The sequence below is a fragment of the Dasypus novemcinctus genome, chromosome 10, assembly GCF_030445035.2.
Source record: "Dasypus novemcinctus isolate mDasNov1 chromosome 10, mDasNov1.1.hap2, whole genome shotgun sequence".
Lineage (NCBI taxonomy): Eukaryota > Metazoa > Chordata > Mammalia > Cingulata > Dasypodidae > Dasypus > Dasypus novemcinctus.
The window spans coordinates 60,901,732-60,923,987 of record NC_080682.1 but is presented as its reverse complement, the minus strand read 5'-3'; the positions used below and the strand labels follow the sequence as shown (position 1 = coordinate 60,923,987).

Sequence of the window (22,256 nt, the reverse complement as noted above, 5' to 3'; positions counted from 1 at the left end):
AATGGGACCTCACATATATATTTTTAATGTAATATTATTACAAAGTCAATAAAAATAAAAAAAATAAAAAAATAAAAAAAAAAAGATATTTCATGATCCTATCCTGGGTTCCTTTACTCACTGATCTCATGCATAAAATGGGCCAAGCTGTCAAACTATTTTCTTTTGAAACATTTTAATCATGGCTTTAATATTATACTCTATCCTGCTGACAAATGCAATTTCTATGATGAAGGAAATGTTCTATTCTGTATTGTCCAATAGAGTAGCCACTAATCATATATGGCTATTGCACTTGAAATGTAGCTAGTATAGTTAAGGCAATGGATTATTTAGTTTAATTAATAAAAATTTAAATTTAAGTAGCCATATAGGACTAGTAGCTACTATACTGGATAGAGCAATAAGTCTAAATAAATACAATGTGGCTTTTTATGTGTATATAAATTTTTTTTTGTTTGCTGATATGGATATGGATGGAAGCATAGTGAAAGAGAAATATATGAGATTAACAATTCAGATATGAAAGTTAAATATTTGCTATCAAGCCCATGTGCTAATGTAAATAAATGATAGAAATAGTTCGGAAATAAACAGAGAACTTTGGAGGTGATAACAAACACTTCTATTTTTTCCAGGTCAGGCTACAGCTCATATGATACTTGCTAATACAAAGTAGTAGGGATGAATGACATGAAGGCGACCATACTCTCACTTGGTTTCTCTTTTAACCAATAGCAAATACTTTGGAAAACTGCAAAATGGAACTGCAGCCAAGTCAGAAACCTGAAAGAGAACAATACTACTGATCCCTAGGAATCCTGTGAACTTGATGTCTCTTGAATATCACTTCCTAAACCCTTAGCTGACCAGCATAAAGTATGAGAAATAAATTATCCTGTTTAATGTGGCATTACATTTCCCCAGAGGTCAATTTTACATGTTGTTGTGGGTTGAATTGTGTCCCCTAAAATGCTATGTTCACATTCTAAGCCCCAGTACCCACAAGTATGATCTTATTGGGAAACAGCATCTTTGCAGATGTAATCAAGTTACAATGAGGTCATACTGGATTAGGGTGGGCTAATGATTGGTGTCTTATGTGTAAAAGGAAATTCAGACACAGAGACAGACAAGGGAGAAAGCAACCATGTGAGGATGGAGGCAGATATTGGAGGGACATAATCAAAAGGAAATGAAGGGTTGTATTAACAGTAGTACCTCTGTTAGAAAAGGTCTATATTTTGGCTGAGCAAATCATAGTCTCTTGAAATGTAGGATATGAAAATATAGAACCATATGAACTTTATGAACTTAATGTGGATACTCTATCATGAAAGGCATAAGTATAAATTTCTTAAGTATTCAATGCCTAAACCACTTTACTCAAGTATGAGCTTTATTTTTCTCTTCCTAAGACGCAACAGCAGAAAGCAGTTAGGCATTTAGCCATCTTGTTCTGACAAATAACCAATTCACCTTTATTCCCAGTATGTTCTTAAGTATTGATTTTTCCACGTGAACTCAGACATGTGTCACATTTATCCAATATAGATCTTTTTCCTTGGAAATGTAGTTTGAACATCAATCAGTCAACTGGCCTTTCACCTTCAAATCCTATTGCCACTGTCTATCAATTATTAAAGCTTGCCCATTTCTCCAAATAATTTATTTTTAAAATCTGAAATACACAGTGACTCCTGTGGAAAAAAATAAATGTTTCCTTGGAGAGTATGCAAATGATCTGACTACATGATTTAAATAATCAAATTTTTTCTTTGAAATGATTGTTTTCTAGGTTAAAAAGCTAGTTATATTTTATAAATCCTCATTTCAAGGCCTCTAGGTATTTTCTTTTACAGTATATCTCCCAAATGGTAATATTACAATGTATAAGCAAGGCTCCAGTTTGAGGATGACAATATATAAAAGAAATTCCAGCTGAGTGGCCTTGTAACAAGAGTTTTCAAATAAAGTAGAATGTTTACGTCCATGTCTGAACCCAAGGAACATTGCAAAATGACACCCACCTTGAGGCGCAATCCTCCTGGGAGTAGAGTGTTTGCTGGAAGGCTTTTAATGTGTTGGTAGACATAAGAGGAGAATTGCTCCTGCTCAGCCTGTAATTGGGGGCCAAGTTTACAGAGATGACCTCTGTTGCTTTTGATAGCTGTCTGCAATTCATCAATCAGCTTGCTCACCTGAAGGGGTTAAATTACAAGAATTGTTAGCAGGAAGTAATTGTTGATGTCACACCTATTAGGTTTTTGAGTGCCAAGTTTGATGGGGGATAAACTACTTCAATGCAAGAATTTAAGTACAGATCTATTTTCAGATAAAAAGAATAGAAGAGATATATATCCCTTCATAAACAAATTTTATATATGGAAAATTTTCTAACCTGTTCACTTCAGTAATATGGAATAGGTAACCATTTACAATTGCTAAATGAAAAATACCTCTGGACATGAAAAGGAAATAGTATTTCAGAAAACATACACATCCAACAAGTTTGCAAAGGACTTTTAAATCACTTAATAGAATAAGACCTCCCTAGGACTTTAAAAACTCCAATTTATATACCAATCACAATATTTCATTTTACTCTATGTATTTTCCTTTTTGGAATATGTTTATTTTACTATATTATGTTACATTTAAATATTTTAACACATATACCACATTCATTTACATTTAGTTGAACTTTTATTAAATAACTCTATTTTGCTTCCAAATATTTCAAAATAACATTTTCTCGAATTTACAAATACAATTTCCTAAACTATCCAAACTTCAAAGACAATGCTCTGTTCTAGATAATAAGTTAAATACATAACAATAAACATAGGATTTTTCCAAAAACAGCAAAAGCTGAGAAACATGTATTAGATTTCTAATCAGAATATTTAAGAAGGATATATGAACATGGTTTATGGATTGTTAACAAGACATGCTGAGGACTCAAACATAAGTTAATGTTTCAGTCCATATAATTTACAAATTAAAAATCATTACTACTCTTGTGATTCATTGTTATATAAACTTATTTTCTCTCTAATAAATTGGATTCTTTCATAAACACTGTTTAATATATGGTAGTAAATAAAAGTGATGAATAGTAGAAATCCATTTTATCCATGACTCTTTAAAGTAATTAAATTAGACCCATTTAGAATTATGAATGATTCTGTACAGAGTATGCACTTTGAAATCTTGGGTTAAATCCTGACTTCCACTTACTAACTGGGAGCCTTTGAACAAATAATAAAATCCTCATCCATATATTATCTATTATGCCAGCCTTATTGTATTGTGAGACTTAAGTGAGATTAAAGAAAGGACAGCACAGTTTCTAACCTGTAACAGGTGCCAAATGCACAAGTTATGTTATTTTAGTGTTTTCTATTATGAATCTAGGTGCTTTTTGCCTATCAAGTTTTCCGTTTTTTCTCAGACTATATTTTCTCTTTACCCCTATTTCACATGAGACCGAAAGAAACGCTGGACTATTTGTTGCATATAATTTCTACTTCACTTCAAGGATCATTGATAAAATGGGAAACTCTTCTCCAAGAGTGTCCTGTATATCAGACACCTTATCCTCTTCCCATCTCTCTACTGAAAATACGATCTTTTCCCCAGTCCACATTCCAGCTATGATGATTAATCTATGATTTCTATCTCTTCTATGAAGAGTTCAGGAAAAAAAAGTCAATGAGAGCAAGGTTGTGCTATTTTCTGTATGACTTTAATATTTATTTTATACTCTACATAATTCAATTTTGTATATAATGAGGTATTTACAAAGTACTTCAATTAAGTTTAACTTTTCTAACAATTTTAGAGGTATTAATGGGCCTATAAGCTGGCTAATTTTAAAAGATTTCTATTTTTCTTTTTTTATGTCTCCCATATCACTCTTTTTTGTCCCTATATGATCAACCATCTACCCCCTTTAAATAATCCTTTTTTCTAAATTAAAAGTTTGGCAAACATTTTTTTTTTTTAAATCTGAGGAGTGGTGGGTTCACAGAACAATACTAACTTTTTCTGTTAAGGTACAGTCTCCATGTGCCCAGTCTTCCCCTCTCTAATCCATCCTGATACTTCTACCATATTAACCTACCTTGAGCAGCATTTTAACCCCCCCCCCCCCAGATTCCTTAACAACCCCCCCCCCTGCCGCCGCCCTGCCCTGATTCTTTAGATTGGAATGCAAGATACAACTTAATCCAATATGGATTTATAGTTTATATTCCATCAGACCCCCTTCCCTCTAACTACATGTGTCTTCTCACTGCCTTCATATCCCCTTACACACATGCATGTGCACCCACAAACACACAGACATCCCTTCCGTTTCTAGAGTGTCATAAAATGTTAGACAATGTTTAACCCAATGCTCTCAACTGACAAATAAGGAAACTGATGCCCAGAAATGTTGACCTGCCCAAGACACACTGACAATTAGTTTCTGCACGGAAACTAGAGTCCAGGTCCCCTGATTCCTAGACCACTGTTTTACCACAATTCATTCTCCCCTTCTATCTTAATCTACTCGTTCTTCAATTTCCATCTTCCCCACCAGGCATTTTCCAAGACTTACTATCTGGATACATTCGACACTTAATCAAATTCTGCTTTGTGCTATTCTTCACTTGATTGTGCATCCATGCCAAGTTATTCCAATGAAATTATAAACTTTTCCCAAATGTCCTCCCACTTTACATAGAAATTCCTTCATTCTTGGAAATAACTTATATTAGGCTAGACAGATTTGTTGAAAGAGCAAAATGGATGGGGCAAGAAGAAATCAAGGAGAGAGAAGAGTGGCAGGTGGGGTCTCTCACAGTTATATAGATGCTGTCGGGATTTTCCATGTGCCTTGCTTTAGCCAATGAGATGTAAACAGAGGTAACATACGCCACTTGTGAGCAGAGGCTTTAAGAGACTTGTGTGTTTCTGCCATTGCTCTTTCCACCTCCATGAAAACAGCAATGTCCTATGAGGTTGTTTCCTCAAACTGGATCCCAGACTGAGTTACAGCCAACATATAACGTGAGCAAGAAACAATATTTGGTTTAAGCCACTGAGATTTGGGGCTTGTCAACTCATGCAGCACAGTCTAACAAAAACTAATTAATGAATGGCATTATACTGTATCCTTGTAACCTTTAATAACTCATTTAGTAGGTTACTAATGTTTAGTAACCTACTAAACATTACAACTTAATTGTAAGTTGAAATGAAAGCCTATGGAGGGAAGCAGACTTGGCCCAGTGGTTAGGGCATCCGTCTACCACATGGGAGGTCCGCGGTTCAAACCCCAGGCCTCCTTGCCCTGTGTGGAGCTGGCCCATGCGCAGTGCTGATGCATGCAAGGAGTGCCCTGCCACGCAGGGGTGTCCCCCGAGTAGGGGTTCCCACGCACAAGGAGTGCACCCCGTAAGGCGAGCCGCCCAGCATGAAAGAAAGTGCAGCCTGCCTAAGAAAGGTGCTGCACACATGGAGAGCTGACACAACAAGATGATGCAACAAAAAGAAATGCAGATTCCCAGTGCCACTGATAAGGATAGAAAGTGGTCACAGAAGAACATTCAGCAAATGGATATAGAGAGCAGACAACTGGGGGATGGGGTAAGGGGAGAAAAATAAATAAAAAATAAATCTAAAAAAAAAAAAAAAGGAAAGCCTATGGAAATTTCTATTATCCCAGTCATAAGGAAGGCCCCTCATGGTCCACCAGTCGAACTTCAACAAAACTTTGGAAACCATGAACATAGAAAGTAGAGAGAAGGAGGAGTCCTAATGGTGACACAGGGACAGAAAGAAAATGAGATAAGAAAAGATGAGGGAAGAAATAAAAAGGAGAAATTGACTGGGGACAATGAGCAGGGAAGAGAGAGAAGGAAAGAAAATGGAAAGGAAGAGAATATCATTTATTGACTATGAAATCTACTGACATATTTTTCTTATGGCCCCCCTTTTCTTACTTTCTGAAATGAATATCTATACTTTCTATAGGACCGTTAATCCTATAAGAAAGTTGTAATATTTAAAATACAGAAGTGATGCACTATTAGTCAGTATTTTCAGTTTCATTTTCACTATCAGATATTACTACTTTCCAGCAGGTATTCTCCACAAAAATGATGGATAATAATATATATCATATCAAGACTCAATACCAAAACAGACCTGATGACATGCTCTTATGGTTATCTGACAAAATTAAAAGCTAAGAACCGAAGGCTCTAAAGAAAGAGCTCATTTCTGGAAAACACTGATTCTCTCTAAACCCATCCCCAGCTCGTGTGATTCAGAAAGTTGTAGTTTTAGATAATCTTTAAATTCTACTAAGAATAATGCAATATAGTATGCTAGTCAATATACTGTTCTCTTTGATTTTATGTTCTGTACCTTGTGCTCTATTGCAAGTCACCAAGAGAAAAAAAAAAGAAATTTAAGACTTTGATTTAAGAGCATTTTTATACATGACTGGTATAACTGTCACACTTCTTAGCCTTCCACAGATGGGAAATTTCATGTGACATCAGAAATCAACCAACCATACAATTGATGATGTCATTTGCATTCTAAACACCTATTGGTTAAAGCCTTAAAAGTTTCTTCTGGCATGAATTCTTTTTTGCTTCAAAAATTATCATTTTTGCCATTTTCATTGGCCTCTGATAATCTGATAATGTATATGAAGCAAAATTACACCATCGATCACATTTTTTTAAATTAACTTAAGACCATAAAATAAGATGTCCGGGCAAAGACTAACTTATAACTGAGACATGGAAAGAAGTATGTTGAAGATCCTGCCACTGGCATTTTGATAATGTTTTCATTCAATTTTACTTAACTTTATGTAACTTTACATATTCATAAGGTCCTTTTTCCTTCTAAGTGCTGCATTTTTGTACTCAGTTACTATAAAAACATGACATCTTTAAAAATAATCCTATGCATGAAGTATTAATATATACTAAAGACTGGTATGTAATACAATACTCCTGAGTTATTTTACAGAATATGATTTTTCTCAAATCACAGATGTTGCAAAAAGGGAAAAAATGTTCTTTAAAATTCTTCATCTTGAATCTTTTTTTCTGCAAATCCTTTTTTTTTTTCCTCTACAAAAGCAATGTGAATAGGGGTAAAAGAAGACAAAACTTGACCTTTTGTGATCCCAGCATTAATGGGTCTGTTCATAATTCAATCTATGTGTGTGTGGGAGCATCCATGTGGAAACATAGAGCCCTGAGAGACATAAAGCCTTTCCCTTTAAACATTATCTGACCCTATCAGTCCCATTCACAAAAGGCGGCTTACGTATGCATATGTTGAAAAAATGCACCATCTCATTGTGCAGCAGAAAGCCTACACATTTTACTCTTCATTCTCCATGGAATTGTAGCACGGAAGTGACACTTGTACAGAATTTCAGAGTGACAAATGAGAAGGAAGCAAAAAAAAATGGAGTATTCTGGTACGGAAATAAACTATACTTCTGAATGAATGTAAATGCGCACAGGTCTATATCATACAGGTGGGTTTTTGTAACAGAGACGTTTGATCATATTTGTATGCTACACGTGTATAACCCATGAATTCAATTAACTTCTCAATATGATTTATAACCAGCACAAAATATTATTCTGTTTGTAATCATTCTAAAAATTATACATATTGACATTGTACATTCTGAACCATACATTCTGAATACTGTACTTTGGCTATTATTAACAACTCTTTGAAGACCTCCTGGTTTTTCTGGTGATGAATTCAACTGTCAGCCTGAAAGCTATATAGCCGAGGGTCCAATGGTGTTATCAAGGAGGACTCCAGAGCACTTTACATAGAATTGTCAATTGAAATCAGTATAAAAGATGGCACCTTATGCTGCCTTTAGGCCTAACATTCCTGTCCACTCTTGGGGGACAGGATGATTGAAAGTGGAGACATTTTAAATGTCTTCGTGATTCACCTGGCAACAGGGCTATGTTGATGGCAACAAGGATGATGTCAACTATAACTTTTTAGGTGGCTATAGAATGTGCCTCTCAACAGGACCATAAGTGATTAATGGTCCAAACTACTGTGCTTTGAAATCCAGAGCCAGGTTGGCACTCAGGGCTGAGGGCAGCAGGAATAGCAAGGCAGGTCTATTCCTAGGAGCCACAGGGCTCCTCTGGTGGCCAACTATGGCTCAAGGATATCCCAACAGCTTTGCCAAAACTTCCTGAGATTGCACAGCAGTCTAGGATACTTCCACTCAATTTTCCTTTCTTCTCTCCTTCACTCAGAGTCAGACCTGTATCTCAGTCTGATGGCTCTCCCAGCCTTACCCAGCTCTCTCCTTGTTTTCTCTCACAGGCATTTCTCCTAATAAAATCTTAATGCATTTAATCCTATCCTGACATCTTTTTCTCAGGTACCCTGAAATAACACACTTCTAAACTGTCAATAATGAAGTACATGTTAGATTTCCATTAGATGGTTTCCAGAAGTCTTAATTTACTTTAATATATATCTTAACCTGAAAGTGGTCTTATTGATGCATGTATTATTATTTTACCAGTTTTCTTGTAGAGGCATTACAAGATCTTTGAGACAAAACAATATGCAGCAGCAATGGAACTAAATCTCAGATTTTATTATGTTGAGTTTGGGCTTTGAGACACGTCTAGAAAAGTAATATTCTTTTGAAAAAATTAATAAATACATGAGCAAAAATTATTTTGAAGTAATTGGGTGCCCCCCAATTCTTTCTTTTTTTTTTTCAGTATCAGGGTTTCACATGTCTGCTTATGAATTATGGCTATACACTAATGTAAATGACTTTTTCTAACCAAAACACTGGAACATAAACATCCAAATTTATATAATAACTTTCAAAGTAATGACTTAAAAATTATCTTCACAGTCTATGGAATGTGTTTAGAAGTCAGTTCATACACACACATACACACATATACAGTGCATATTCCCTTTACTATGAACTTGAGTTTTGAAATAAGTTTTGAAATGAGTTTTATCCAAAAAGCATTTGGAGCCCTATCTGAGAAATCAAGTACGTGACAAAATAGGGAAATATAAATGTAGTATTGGAATAAATATACTGCATAAAAAGAAACTGTGTATGTATGTTTATATGGTATACATGTGTATACACATGTATATATATGATTTCTCATTCATATATTTATGTATGAAAAACTGTGTTTATATAAAAAAAAATCAGTCCTACTATCTTTTAGTAATACTTTTAGATGTCCATGTGCATTCATTGTGTAGGAAGAACATCACAATATATACTGCTAAATAAGCATTAGGATGATGATATTAAGAAGAAAAGAAGAAATACCAAATAAGTAAAAATACTGTTGGATTTTCCAGAAAAGAGCATTTTCATTTCCAATGTTACCAGTGTAGTAGGATTAAAATTTACATTTAGCATAAAGACCATTTCCCTTGGTTATTTCAGGTTTTCAATCCCATTGAAATTACAATTTTTCACAAAATATTAATTATTAAAATAACTGCAATATTTAAAAAGGAGAAAATATATAATCTCTCCATTCTTTTTAAATTATCTTCTATATTAATAATTTATGCTATTATAGATATAACTTTAATCATACTATTAATCTAAGAGATATATCGACATTTCTTAAAGTTTATCATATCATTAAATATGATAGATTCTTTTTGAACCTACTATGAAAATATAATACAACTCTTCAACTTATGTTTCAAATGAGTAGAGGATAATTTTTAAATTTATAGTTAACAACCTAATCTTTTAGCTTAAAATTCAGTGGAATGAGTAAGTACTATACGCATTTTTTAAATTATTTAAGCAAAATTTTTATAGAATATCCTCTACTGGGATTGCAAATCAATGTTTACAAAGTTATCTTTAATACTGGATATATATAAGTCCCAAATATCAATGTAGCTTCTAATATAAGAGTAATTCACCCAGGAAAATTCAATGCTCTGTACTTGAGAATCTAGCGTAAAATAAATGGTCAGTAAAGGTCTTGCAATCACAATATTAAGAAAATATTAAAGCCCCAAAGCCTGGAGAGATTTCTTTACCAAAATGTAAAATTCTCAAAAACATAATAAGTTTAATTTTAAAATATTCACACTACTTTATTCCTTAAGTTCCATACAAATTTTATTTATTGACAATTGTGCACGGAAATTAGCAACTTCAGGTTCTTTTCTCAGAAAGATTAAATGCTTTTGTGTTTCAAGAAACCACCTGAAAATCATTTTCCCTTTTGTCTAACACCAATTTTGTATTATTATTTCATTTATGGAATATGCTGTCAACTTCACAGCATGAGCTTTAGAGAGAGGAGGGCTGGCTTTAATAGTTCTTCATTACAATATCATCTACAGAATCTTATGATTAGCTCACTTAGTCTTGACATTTGTAAACTACAATTTTTCCCTAGGTAAGAGATAATTTTGTTAACATTTTAAAATTCAAAACAATAATTCCATTCTTAGAAAGTCAGAAAATAAAAACAAGATTTAGTATTTACCCAAAGTTCAAAACTATGTTAATGCTTTCCCTATATTGTTGTTTTATAATTTTCCATTTGCATATAATAATTTAGAAAATTTATGAGAATATATTCATATTTGTCTCAGAAAATTAAAATATGATTTATTCTCTCAAACATATAACTATTTTTCAATTACTCTTAATTAAACGATTTCCAGTGTTGATCAATTTTTCTATTATAAGTTATCGGCTAACAACAGTTGGTTTAATACCAGTTCCCACATAAAATTTAGCTTAATTTTGAAAATTAGTATTCATTGTAATTTTATAAAATAGTTTACAAAGTAAATTCCATACTTTTTCTTGTGCCTTATGGTTTTCCTTTGCTGTCAATGAAAGAATAACTTTTTCAGTAATTTTCTCCTTCTGTTCATCCATAGCAAGTTTCAACTAGAAAAAATTTAACAATGTGAAAACAGATATTTATTAACAACTAATAGCAACATTTATTCAAACAACTAATTTGGCATAATCATGCAAAGTGATTTCTTATTAATTTTGTCCATACTTATCTGAAAATGAACTCCATTTAGGCTAAAAAGTATAAAAGTATAAAAGTTCATTTCTGTATTTAAAATATTTATTACGTTATCAGTCTTTTCACTTCCTTTTTATTGTTTTTAGGTTTCCTAAAGTATGGCTTGGGGGGCCTCCTTAACTGCAGAAAATTGACACTGAGAAATATTTTAAATCACTTAATTAAAATGAGCATAGGCTGATAATTCCTATTAAAATCTCTCAATGTCAGCAGGGAATAAACTGGCTGCTTTTAAATCAGAATAAGAATTCAAGGACTTAATCCCAAAACAATTGTTAGGTGAAATGTTCTAGAATGGTACCAAATGATTTATAACATTTTTATAACAAAGGATCATATATCTAAATACTGAACAGTTACCTCCAACCCGTGTCATTACAAGGCCAGAGACACAAAATAGCCCTCTACTACTGCTGCTGTTAAAAAAGGTGAATGTGGTTCATTCTCTATTTCTTTATAAATATTCCTTGTGGGATAAAACACTGTAACACTATTATCAACAGAAGGAAAAAACTAAAATCATACAAAAATATTCACTCAACACATTGGCATTAATAGAAAGAGAGAAAACATGAGCCTGATATGGAACCCACTGAATTGGAATATTTAGCTATTCTCAAGCAAAGGATTTACTATGTTGTATCAACATTTTTAGGATTACTTACAGGGAAGGAGGAAAGGATAACGGCCATGTTTTTTGTCTTGTTTTATTATTGATTATTGTGTTGCTGTTGTTGTTGTATGTCTGGAAAATCATGTGTGAATGACCGGAATCTTGAATCCGTACTCTGCCTGAAGACCCACTCCTACGCATAAATAAAATGTGAGTGAGGGAATGTTCAATGCTAGGATGTCCCTCAGTCTAACTGCGAGTATACACTAGAAGAACTGTATCAGACCTGTGAACACTTCATCAAGTAATGTAGGAGACAATTCAGTATATCAGAGAGTCTGTTTTTGTAGAGGGGAGCGGCACAGGGATTTTTAGGCAATTCTGATGACCATCCTAGATAAGGGGCTGGCAAATGTTTCTGCAAAGGGCCAAATAGCAAACATTTTAGGCTTTGCAGAGGGGCCGTACAGTCTCTGTTGTACTTACTCAACTTTCTTATTGTCGCATGAAATAGTCAACATATAAATGAACGAAAGTGGCTGTGTTTCAATAAAACTTGGTTTAAAGTGAAAAATAGGTGGCAGGCCAAATTTAGCCAGTGTACTTGCAGTACTTTGCCAATCTCTCTCCTCAACTGATAAGCACTGATAGGGTTTTAAAGACATCATCATGAGAGACTATTCTTAGTATCACTCTCCTCAGGGAATATTTGTTTCTGTAATGAAGTGATAGAAAAGACTTAATATTATAAAAAGCCAAATATCAAATTCATCTTCCACATAGGGAAACATATGTGAGAATTGTGGCAAAACATACAGGTCTCAAGTCTCTAAGGTTATTTCTTTTTTTTTTTTTTTATTTTTTTATTCATTTTTTTTTAAATATTACATTCAAAAAATATGAGGTCCCATTCAACCCCACCACCCCCACCCCACCACTACCCCCACAGCAACACTCTCTCCCATCATCATGTCACATTCATTGCATTTGGTAAGTATATCTCTGGGCATCGCTGCACCTCATGGTCAATGGTCCACATCATAGCCCATACTCTCCCACAGTGGGCCCTGGGAGGATCTACAATGTCCGGTAATTGTCCCTGAAGCACCACCCAGGACAACTCCAAGTCCTGAAAACGCCTCCACATCTCATCTCTTCCTCCCATTCCCCGCACCCAGCAGCCACCATGGCCGCTTTTCCCACACCAATGCCACATTTTCTCTGTGGACTTTGGATTGATTGTGTTCTAAGGTTATTTCTTTATTACGGGGGTTCTCATCTTCAGAGAAAATGATGGGTGTGGAAGAGGGCAGCTGGGGAATATCCATCAAGATCACCAATTGTTTAAAAAATTAATTTCCAAGTTCAAAACCATTCAAATCAGATTTTTATTTTATTTTACGTTGAAGGGAAACAAAGCAAAACCAAAAAAGAGCCAGAGCCACAAAACTTTTCGGTGCCCCAGCAGGCAAGTCAGATTCTAATAAGCTTCCCAGGACAATAACTTTAGAACCACTTCCAAGAAACTCTTTAAAAGGTGAGCATTCTTTGCTTTGAAAAGACCACACTTGGAAAAATAACCTCCATTCTAATATTCAACTTCTAAATCTGAGGGTAAAATGTAAGCTAGGGGACAAACATACCAAAATTACTGAAAGGCATCAGATACATAGCTCCAAACAGGGAGTATAGAGAGCTATTGAGAAATAAATGTTCAACAAAATACGAGGGTATACACATAGGGTCTTTTCCAGAAACAGACAAGCCATTCCAAAGAAACATATTTTAATACAGTAAATTAGAGAAAATTATTTAAATTAACAGAGTACATTTTCACCCTTAGGTATTAATAATATGCTGGGTTAATAGTGTCTCTCCCTCAGGCACCATGACATGGTAACAATAGTGGGAGGCTTCTCTGTGGTCACTTTTGATGAGGACATGCTATTTACTCATTAAGACAAAACTAGATCTTTGATTTGCTCTATTATCTAAATTATAGAAATAATTTTTCATCAAAGGATTTGAAATTTTTTACATTAACTTTTCATGGATATAAAGGGTAGAATCTTCAAATTAAAAATCAAGAAACCAAGAGAAAGTTGGCTAAAAATTTTGTACATAACTGAAAAGCCAAAGCCCCACCAAATGGGGGAAATGGAAACTGAGTCACCTTGTTTTAAAAATTTCTTCCCCTTTTTAAAGGTAAGAAAACATTCCCACATGTTTACTGTACACATCAAAATCTACAGGATAAACAGGAAGATTTAATTAATCATTTTTGTCAGGTCTTGTTTTTTGCTAAAACCTTTTTGAAAATATTTAAGGAACAGTGTTAGTCATCAATGATTAGGTTGGCATTAGGTTCATTCAATATTAATGAAAACTTGGGCGTGGGGCATTGAAAAACATGGAATCAGAATAGAGTAATAAAGAGACTAATAAAGGACAGCAGCAGAAATGGGAAAAAGGGAAAAATGAGACATAGAATGACTCAGTCAGAGAAAACTGACCAAAGTGCTTCAAGAAAATGGTCTGTGTAGAGAATGAGATGTTTGAATGGAGTAAATTTCTCTCAAGCAAAATGTGATTTTTTTTTTTAGGGATTAATTTTAAAAACCCACAAAAGTACACCTGAAGCATCAGATTCCAAAGAAATTACTTCTAGTGGTAGTTAACGTTCAGACTATACTTTGCCTAAAGTCATTAATACTAAGTTGTAGGCTTTATATCTTCTTTAGAGCCTTAAATGGTCAGAGAAATACATGGTTCTATATAAACCATGTGGTCCCTTGTGATTATACTTGAAAGTGCTCTTAATTTTGAGGAATTCCTGAAACATTTACTGGCTCAGGAAGCTCTATGCTCTCCCATCTGAGAGAGGAAATAGGTTCAAGACCTCCTGCTGGAGAAATACAGCCTGAACAGTAGTGGTCTCATTTTAGGTTCTCATTATCTGTTGATGGCTTTTCTTTTTTTCATTTTTAACTCCTCCCCCAAAAAGCATTTTAAAGTGCATGTATAAAAATCATAAAGTCTTAATTCTTTAAAAATTTTAAGGTGGCATTAAGGTGAAATAAAATCTATTTTACAGGAGAAAATAACTCCAGAATGGTCACTCAGGAGTTCAGTTATTAATATCTTTAGAAAAGGTACACTAATTCAAACAAGCTGGTATTTTACTGTCTACTTAATTTGTATTGACATTTTAGATAGGTACAAGTCAAAGGGGAAAAAACCTATTAGTCCAACCAAACTCTCACTATTCTCAACTGTAGTTTGCCACTTATTGTTTTCTCTGTATTCAGAAGAACATCTATCTAATGATTGAAATGTGAAATATGTGATGAATGTACTGTGTATAATGATGTTAATAAATCAACATGACCCAAAAAGAAAACCTAATATCTGTATCTATCTTAGCAGAAATCTAATTTTTGACTGGAAATATTGATCTATTTTACATATTTTACAGGCAGATCAATACAGCCAATACAGTTTAGCATGAAAAACAGGACAATCAGCCTTCCTATATATTGACAAGTTTCTCCAATGGTCTGTTAATATACAAAAGACTGGGACAAATTACTTATTTATATATACAAAACATGGTTATAAAGGCCAGCTGCAGGTATTTTTTTGGAAAGTGCATTTTAATAAGGTCCTATTCAGTTAGGGAACAAATGGGGAAGAAGTAGTTTGCACTACAGAGTTTAGCGCGAGAGCTTTCTCTTTTTCTAACCACGAAATCAATCATTTGTCCAGACTGTGGGAGTCAGAGTTAGTTACTGAAAAGAGCTCCGTATATAAACAAGTCAATAACTCATTGTGTGTTATTGTCGAGCTGAAGAAGTTGGCTTTCAAAAAGCTGCCCCTGCTTCTCTCAGAATGAATGTCACTGTATTCAGGGACTGGGAGAGAGTCCTTTGTTTCTAGTCATTGCTGGCTGCCATTTATGTATGGGAACGGGAGGTGGCTGCTAGGGGAGTGGGGGAAGCACTGTTTGACATCATGGATATCCAAGGAAATCTATGAATTTTGTCAACCTAAATAATTTATATCCGGGTATAAAGTAATAGATTTATAAAGAGTGGCCACACAATAAATATTTAGTAAAGGAATTAATTTATAAATTAGTCTACATCATTTTAAATTGAATCTGGCTGATATTTTTGTTTTCCTACCTGTCCATGAAGATGAAATCAAAGTCCAGGCAATGGATTTTGTACAAAACCAAACTGGTGGACAGGTCAACATGTCAAAAAATGCCATCTGACCCTGCCATATATATATATATTTAATTAGAGAAGCTGTAGCTTTATAGAAAACTCATGCAGAAAATACAGAGTTCCTATATAGTTCCCTACCCCCAATTATGAACACCTTAAGTTAGTATGGTGCATTTGTTACAATTCATAAAAGAACATTTTTATAATTGTACTATTAACTGTAGTCCATTCTTTATGTTAGGGTTCACTGTTTGTATTGTACAGTCCTATGGGTTTTTTTAAAAAATCTAGTAGTATAATACAACCTAAAATTTCTCCTTTTAACCACATCCAAATACATAATTCAGTGCTGTTAATTACATCCACAATGTTGTGCTACCATTATCATCTTCCATTACCCAACTTCCCATCACCACAAAGAGAAACTGTAAAATTTAAGCATTAACTCCCCATTCCAAACCTCCACCTTCTGCAATAAATATTAAGGTTGACTCTGGGAACTCTTAAATGGGGTTTTCAAGGACTGTGTGTGTGTGTGTGTGCGTGTGTATGTGTGTGTGTGTAGTGCACACAAGAACTTTGCTTATTTGTCTCTATTAAACATAAAAATGAATTCACCAAAAATGAATTCATAAAGAAGATATATTTCAGTTAAGATAATAGAATTTATCTGAAGAATGATTTTATATGTCTACCACTTGTGATAAGGTAAAGAAATTTCAACAATGTTTTACTTAAAAATTAATTTAAATATCTTTTAGAATTTGAACTGTACCTAAAATTCATAAAATGTGACTATTATCATATGCTTATTTATTTTACCATAAAATATTTATTAAATACCTATTATTTATTCAGAATCAAAGAAGAGAATGTGAAAAAATACCAGGATTCAACATTTGTAATTACGTGGGACAGAAACAAATATATGTGGATCCACTTAAAAAATTATCCTCTTTTTTATGGTCTCTGAATTTGTCTTCAGACAAAAGCTTAGCCCTTAATTACATAAAGTTACAGTTATGGACAAGGAGGGGACTTGGGAAACTAGAACTGAATCTAATTGATCTCACTTCCTCACCTAAGCTAGAATACAACAGTGTTAAATAATATGGCAGATTCCCATATGCAATAACTGGACTGGAAATTTTTTCAGGTTACAGATAGGTTAATAGCAAAGTATAATATCATTGAAGAGACAATAAAAAACTAGATACATTAACCTAACTGTCACAAGGTAGATCATAGCTATTTGCCAAATGAGAGATATGGACAATACAATCTTTAAGTACAGAGGACAAAAATATTATTTATGGAGTAGTCAAAGTGAAGAGGTATGAATGATTGATAGTTTCTGGCTAGGAAGAGAAGAGAGAGGAAATAGTAATATGGACATTCTGTAATTAAATGATGAAATTAGTTCTAATTAACTAATTAGTGAAGTGACTTGAGATGGTTTTGGGAGGTGGTAGAGGAAGGAGAGTAGCTGAGCCTTAAAAGATAAACAGAAGGGAGCCGATGTAGCTTAAGTGCTTGAGCACTGCTTCCCAGGTATGAGGACTCAGGTTCAATACCTGGTACTTCCTTAAAAAATAAACAAATGAAAAACAAGGATCTGGGTTCAATTCCTGGTACCTCTTAAAAAAAAAAAAAAAGATAAGCAGAAAGAAGAACATAGCTGGTCCAAGTGAAAAAAGCAGCCTAAGGCAATGGTCTGTCTATAAGGAATGTTTCATACAGGGGAACATGAACTATAAGGTTAAGGAGAAATCATAATTTATTTTTTTATTTAAATATAAGGCAGGGGAATACAAGTCAAGTGACTGATCTAAGTCAAGAGCTCAGATCTTAGCTTTTCCTTGGCTTAGCTCCTCATTCTTAACCTATATACTTAGCTCAGTTCTGGTCTTAGAGAAGCTGTAAGTAAGCCCTAATCTAAACCCCATTTCCAACCAGGTGACCTTACCTAAGTCCCCTCTATAAAGAAATTCAAGAATGCTACTTCTAGTCTTGAGAAAAAAAGTAGAATCCTAAGGCTCAGAACTGGCTGTGCCATAAACAGTTCTGAGACATTGAGAAATAGTAACAATTAATACAGCCCAGGCCTTGCTAATTCCTTTGGGGGCAGGTGGGAATGGGACTTTTACCAATGCCTGGTGGTTTCTTGAAGACAGTTTAAGTGGGGCCCAGGCCCCTCTAAGTCCTCGGTATATAGCCACCTGCATGACCTAGACATAACTTAAAGGTTAACAGCCCTCCCCAGAGGGGAGAGGATGCATAGATGGTATCATAAACTATAATCTTCTGAGGGAGGTGCAAGATGGCATCAGTTTAAGTGTGCACTCAACTCCTCTTTCACAAAAAATGGCTGAGTGGGGGTAAGATCCTGCCCAAGTGAGCTGTTTTGGGAAACCACAGAGCAGGAGGCTTCAGGGCATCCATCTGGATAGAGCTAGATAAAGCAATAAATTGCTCAAGGTAAAACCAAGAGTTTCTTGCCCTTGAATCCTCTAGGCAAAAAGTCGACTCTGGCTGGCTACTCAGCAGGTGGAAGCATTCTCTGAGAGTGGGAGGGTTCTGGCAAAGGGTGCAGACGGGTTTCCTTTCTGTGGATTTAGTTGCCTGGACCCCCTTTGAGCTTTGAGGAGCATACCAGCTGGCTCAAGGTGGCACCAGGAAGAGGGGAGAGGTGAATCTGCTGAGGCAGTCTGATTTACATAACCACCCTGGGATGGAGAAACTTGGCCTGGGAGAAGATGGAGTCAGACAATTGACTAGTCCAATGATGAAAATCATTAAAATTTCAACTCCCCTAAGGGAGGCAGGCAGTAGGAAGTGCTTAATAAGCTTCCTAGAGCCTATTTAGGTCCCCTTGGAGAAGGGCATGGTCTGGAAGAGGGTTGAGAGTCATTTTTTTCTATAGTGAGTTAAGTCATCAGGGTCCCATTTGAATTTCAAAAGGGAACTCAACCTGGCTAGAAAGGTAGGGGAAAACTGCTCACACAGCCTATTGCTACCTGCTGCCCTGGGAGAGAAAGCAATAAGAATAGAAAGGGGGCAGAGACAGACTCCTAATCAGCAGGAATTTATCCACTGCAGAGAGTCAAACCTGCCCAAGGGAAAGTGACTAGATAGCTTTCTGAAGAGCTAAGTAAGAAAACGAGAAACTTTAGCTTAGTTCTGTGTAGGAGTTTTCACCTTAAATACAGGGGGTTCCTAATTCAATTCCCAGCTCCTCATAGTGTGGTGATCCACCAGGATACCAAACATTCAGCTGATACTTTAGGACAGGGAAAATATAGACATTATTCTTATATTAGCTTCTCTTGGGTCTCTTATTTTTCCAAAAAAAATTTTTTAAATGTTACTTTTGTTTTAAAATTTAACTTAGTTTACTCACTAAAACCTGCTTCAAAACTTGCAGAGGGAAGGCTGCAGGGTAATTGATGAACACTGGCAGCCTAAGAAGCTCCACAAGGGCCTAAGAGGGAAGGTTGTTTTTTCTTGGGTTTTGTGTGATTGCTCATTTGTGGGTTTTTTGTTGTTGGTTTTTTTTTGTCTTCTTGTTTATCTTTCCTCTCCCCTACCCCCTTTTTTTAATTAGGTGCTGCTGGCTTGTTTCTTGTTTGCTGTGTTTCCTCTTCCTTGATTTCCCCTTTACTGTATATACTGACTTTATCTACCAATGCTACCTTTTCCTTCCTACATCTTTCTATCTTCCACTTTCTGTTGTTGTTGTTACATGTCACCTCTCTTTTTTAGTCCTCAATTTTTCTAGTTTTCTCTAACTCTTCTATTCTGTATTCTTTCTTTTATTAACTTTTTTCCTTTTTGTCTGTTCTTTTCTCTTTCCCTCTCTCCTCATCATTCTGGCCTTTTAATTCATTCTATATATTTTTCTATATTCTGTTTCCCATTTCATTGTAGGTACTCCATTTTTTTATTCCTATTACTCTACACCACTTACATGAGTTAAATATTCCTTTTCCTAGGTCTTAGACAGTTCCTCTTCTAACTTTTACTATTATTATTACTATTATCTTTTTTGTTTTCTTACCTCTTTTGCTTTCTATGGCCCTAATCTTTTTCCTTCAAGGGAACACAGAGACAGAAGCTAAATAAAACCCTAGAGTAAAGAGAGAAGTTAATCAACTGAATAAACCTATCAAGATAAAAAGATGACCAGACAGCAACAAAAATTACAAACCATATCAAGAAGCAGGAAAACATGGCCCAGTCTAATGAACAAACTAAAAATCAGGAACAGAAGCAGAACATTAAACAACTAATCAAAGCTACCCAAACAAATATCATGGATAAACTTAATGAAGTGAAGGAAGAGATTAAGGATATTAAGAAGACACTGGGAAAACATACTGAAGAAATTGTAAACATAAATAAAAAGATAATGGATATGATGGTGATGAATGATGTAATCCAAGAAATTAAAAACATACTGGAAGCATATGACACAGATTTGAACAGGCAGAGAAAACAATTTGTGATGTGGAGGACAGTACATCTGAAATCAAACAGATAGTAGAACTGATAGATAAAAAGATAGAAAAAATCCAACAGGGACTTAGGGATTTGAATGACAACACAAAACACACAAACATATGCATTATAGGCATCCCAGAGGAAGAAGAGAAGGGAAAGGGGACAGAAGGAATGTCAGAGGAAATAATAGCTGAAAACTTCCCAACCCTATTGAGGAAGATGGACATACATGTCCAGGAAGCACAGTATAAACAGTATAAATTCCAACAAGCTTACTCCAAGATATATACTTGTCAAACTGTCCAATACTCAAGACAAAGAAAATATACCAAAGGCAGCAAGAGAAAAAAGAACCATCACATACAAGGGACGCTCAATGAGATTAAGTGCTGATTTCTCATCTGAAACCATTGAGGCATAGTTAAGGTAACAAAAGAAAAACACTTCCAGCCAAGAATTCTCTATCCAGCAAAGCTAGCATCAAAAATGATACAGAAGGAAGTGGACTTGGCCCAGTGGATAGGGCATCCATCTACCACATGGGAGGTCCACGGTTCAAACCCCAGACCTCCTTGACCTGTGTGGAGCTGGCCCATGCATAGTGCTGATGTGTGCAAGAAGTGCCGTGCCACGCAGGGGTATCCCCATGTAGGGGAGCCCCATGCACAAGGAGTGAGCCCTGTAAGCAGAGCTGCCCAGCATGAAAGAAAATGCAGCCTGCCCAGGAATGGCGCCACACACACACAGGGCTGATGCAGCAAGATGACACAACAAAAAGAAACACAGATTCCCATGCCACTAATAACAACAGAAGCGGACAAAAAGAAGAACATGCAGCAAATGGACCCAGAGGACAGACAACTGGGGTGGGGAGGAGGGAAGGGGAGAGAAATAAATAAAATAAATCTTTAAAAAATAAAAATAAATGATAGAGAGTTCAAAATATTCACAGATAAACAGAAGTTAAGAGAGCATGCCAACAAGAAACCTGCCCTTCAAGAAATACTAAAGGGAACTCGAGGTTGAAGGGAAAAGACAGGAGAAAAAGATTTGGAGGAGAGTATAAAAACAACTAAAAAGACAAAAGAGATATAAAAACAATATATAACATACATAAACCCAAAGAAAATATGGCTAATGTAAGTGATTCCCTGACAGCAATAACACTGAATGTTAATGGATTAAACTCACTAGTCAAGAGACACAGATTGGCTGAATAAGGAAATATATACTGTCTACAAGAAACCCACCTAAGACCCAGGGATTCAAGGAGGCTGAAAGTGAACGGCTAGAAAACAATCTGACAAGCAAACAGTAACCAAAAAAGGGCAAGAGTAGCTATACTAATATCGGACAAAACAGACTTTAAATGTAAAACTATTGTAAGCAACAAAGATGGACACTATATATTAGTAAAAGTGATAATCTTTCAAGAAGAAAGAACAATCATAAACATTTACGCACCTAACCAGGGTATATCAAAATACATGAGGCAAACACTGGAAAAACTAAGTGGAGAAATAGATGCCTCTACATGTATAGTGGGGGGCTTTAATACAACATTATCAACATTAGACAGAACATTTCAACAGAGAACCAATAAAGAAGCAAAGACTTTGAATAATACCTTAGAGAATCTGGCCCTAATAGACATATACAGAACACTATACCCAAATACAATGAGATATATATTCTTATTGAGTGCACATGGATCATTCTCCAAGATAGACCACATACTAGGTCACAGAAAAATTCTCAATGAACTCAGAAAGTTTGAAATTATAC

General features: G+C 35.0%; 1 protein-coding gene across 2 annotated transcripts in view; it reads right to left on the bottom strand.

Moving 5' to 3' along the window:
* DCDC1 (doublecortin domain containing 1) overlaps window positions 1-22,256 on the bottom strand; it is a 661,015-nt gene that overhangs the window by 308,889 nt on the left and 329,870 nt on the right. For both annotated transcript variants that reach the window (XM_071218130.1, XM_058305602.2), the window contains 2 exons: window positions 10,889-10,981; window positions 2,031-2,201 (listed from right to left, as the gene is read on the bottom strand). In XM_071218130.1, coding sequence (XP_071074231.1) covers window positions 2,031-2,201; window positions 10,889-10,981 — 264 coding nt within the window. The remainder of the gene's footprint in view (window positions 1-2,030; window positions 2,202-10,888; window positions 10,982-22,256) is intronic.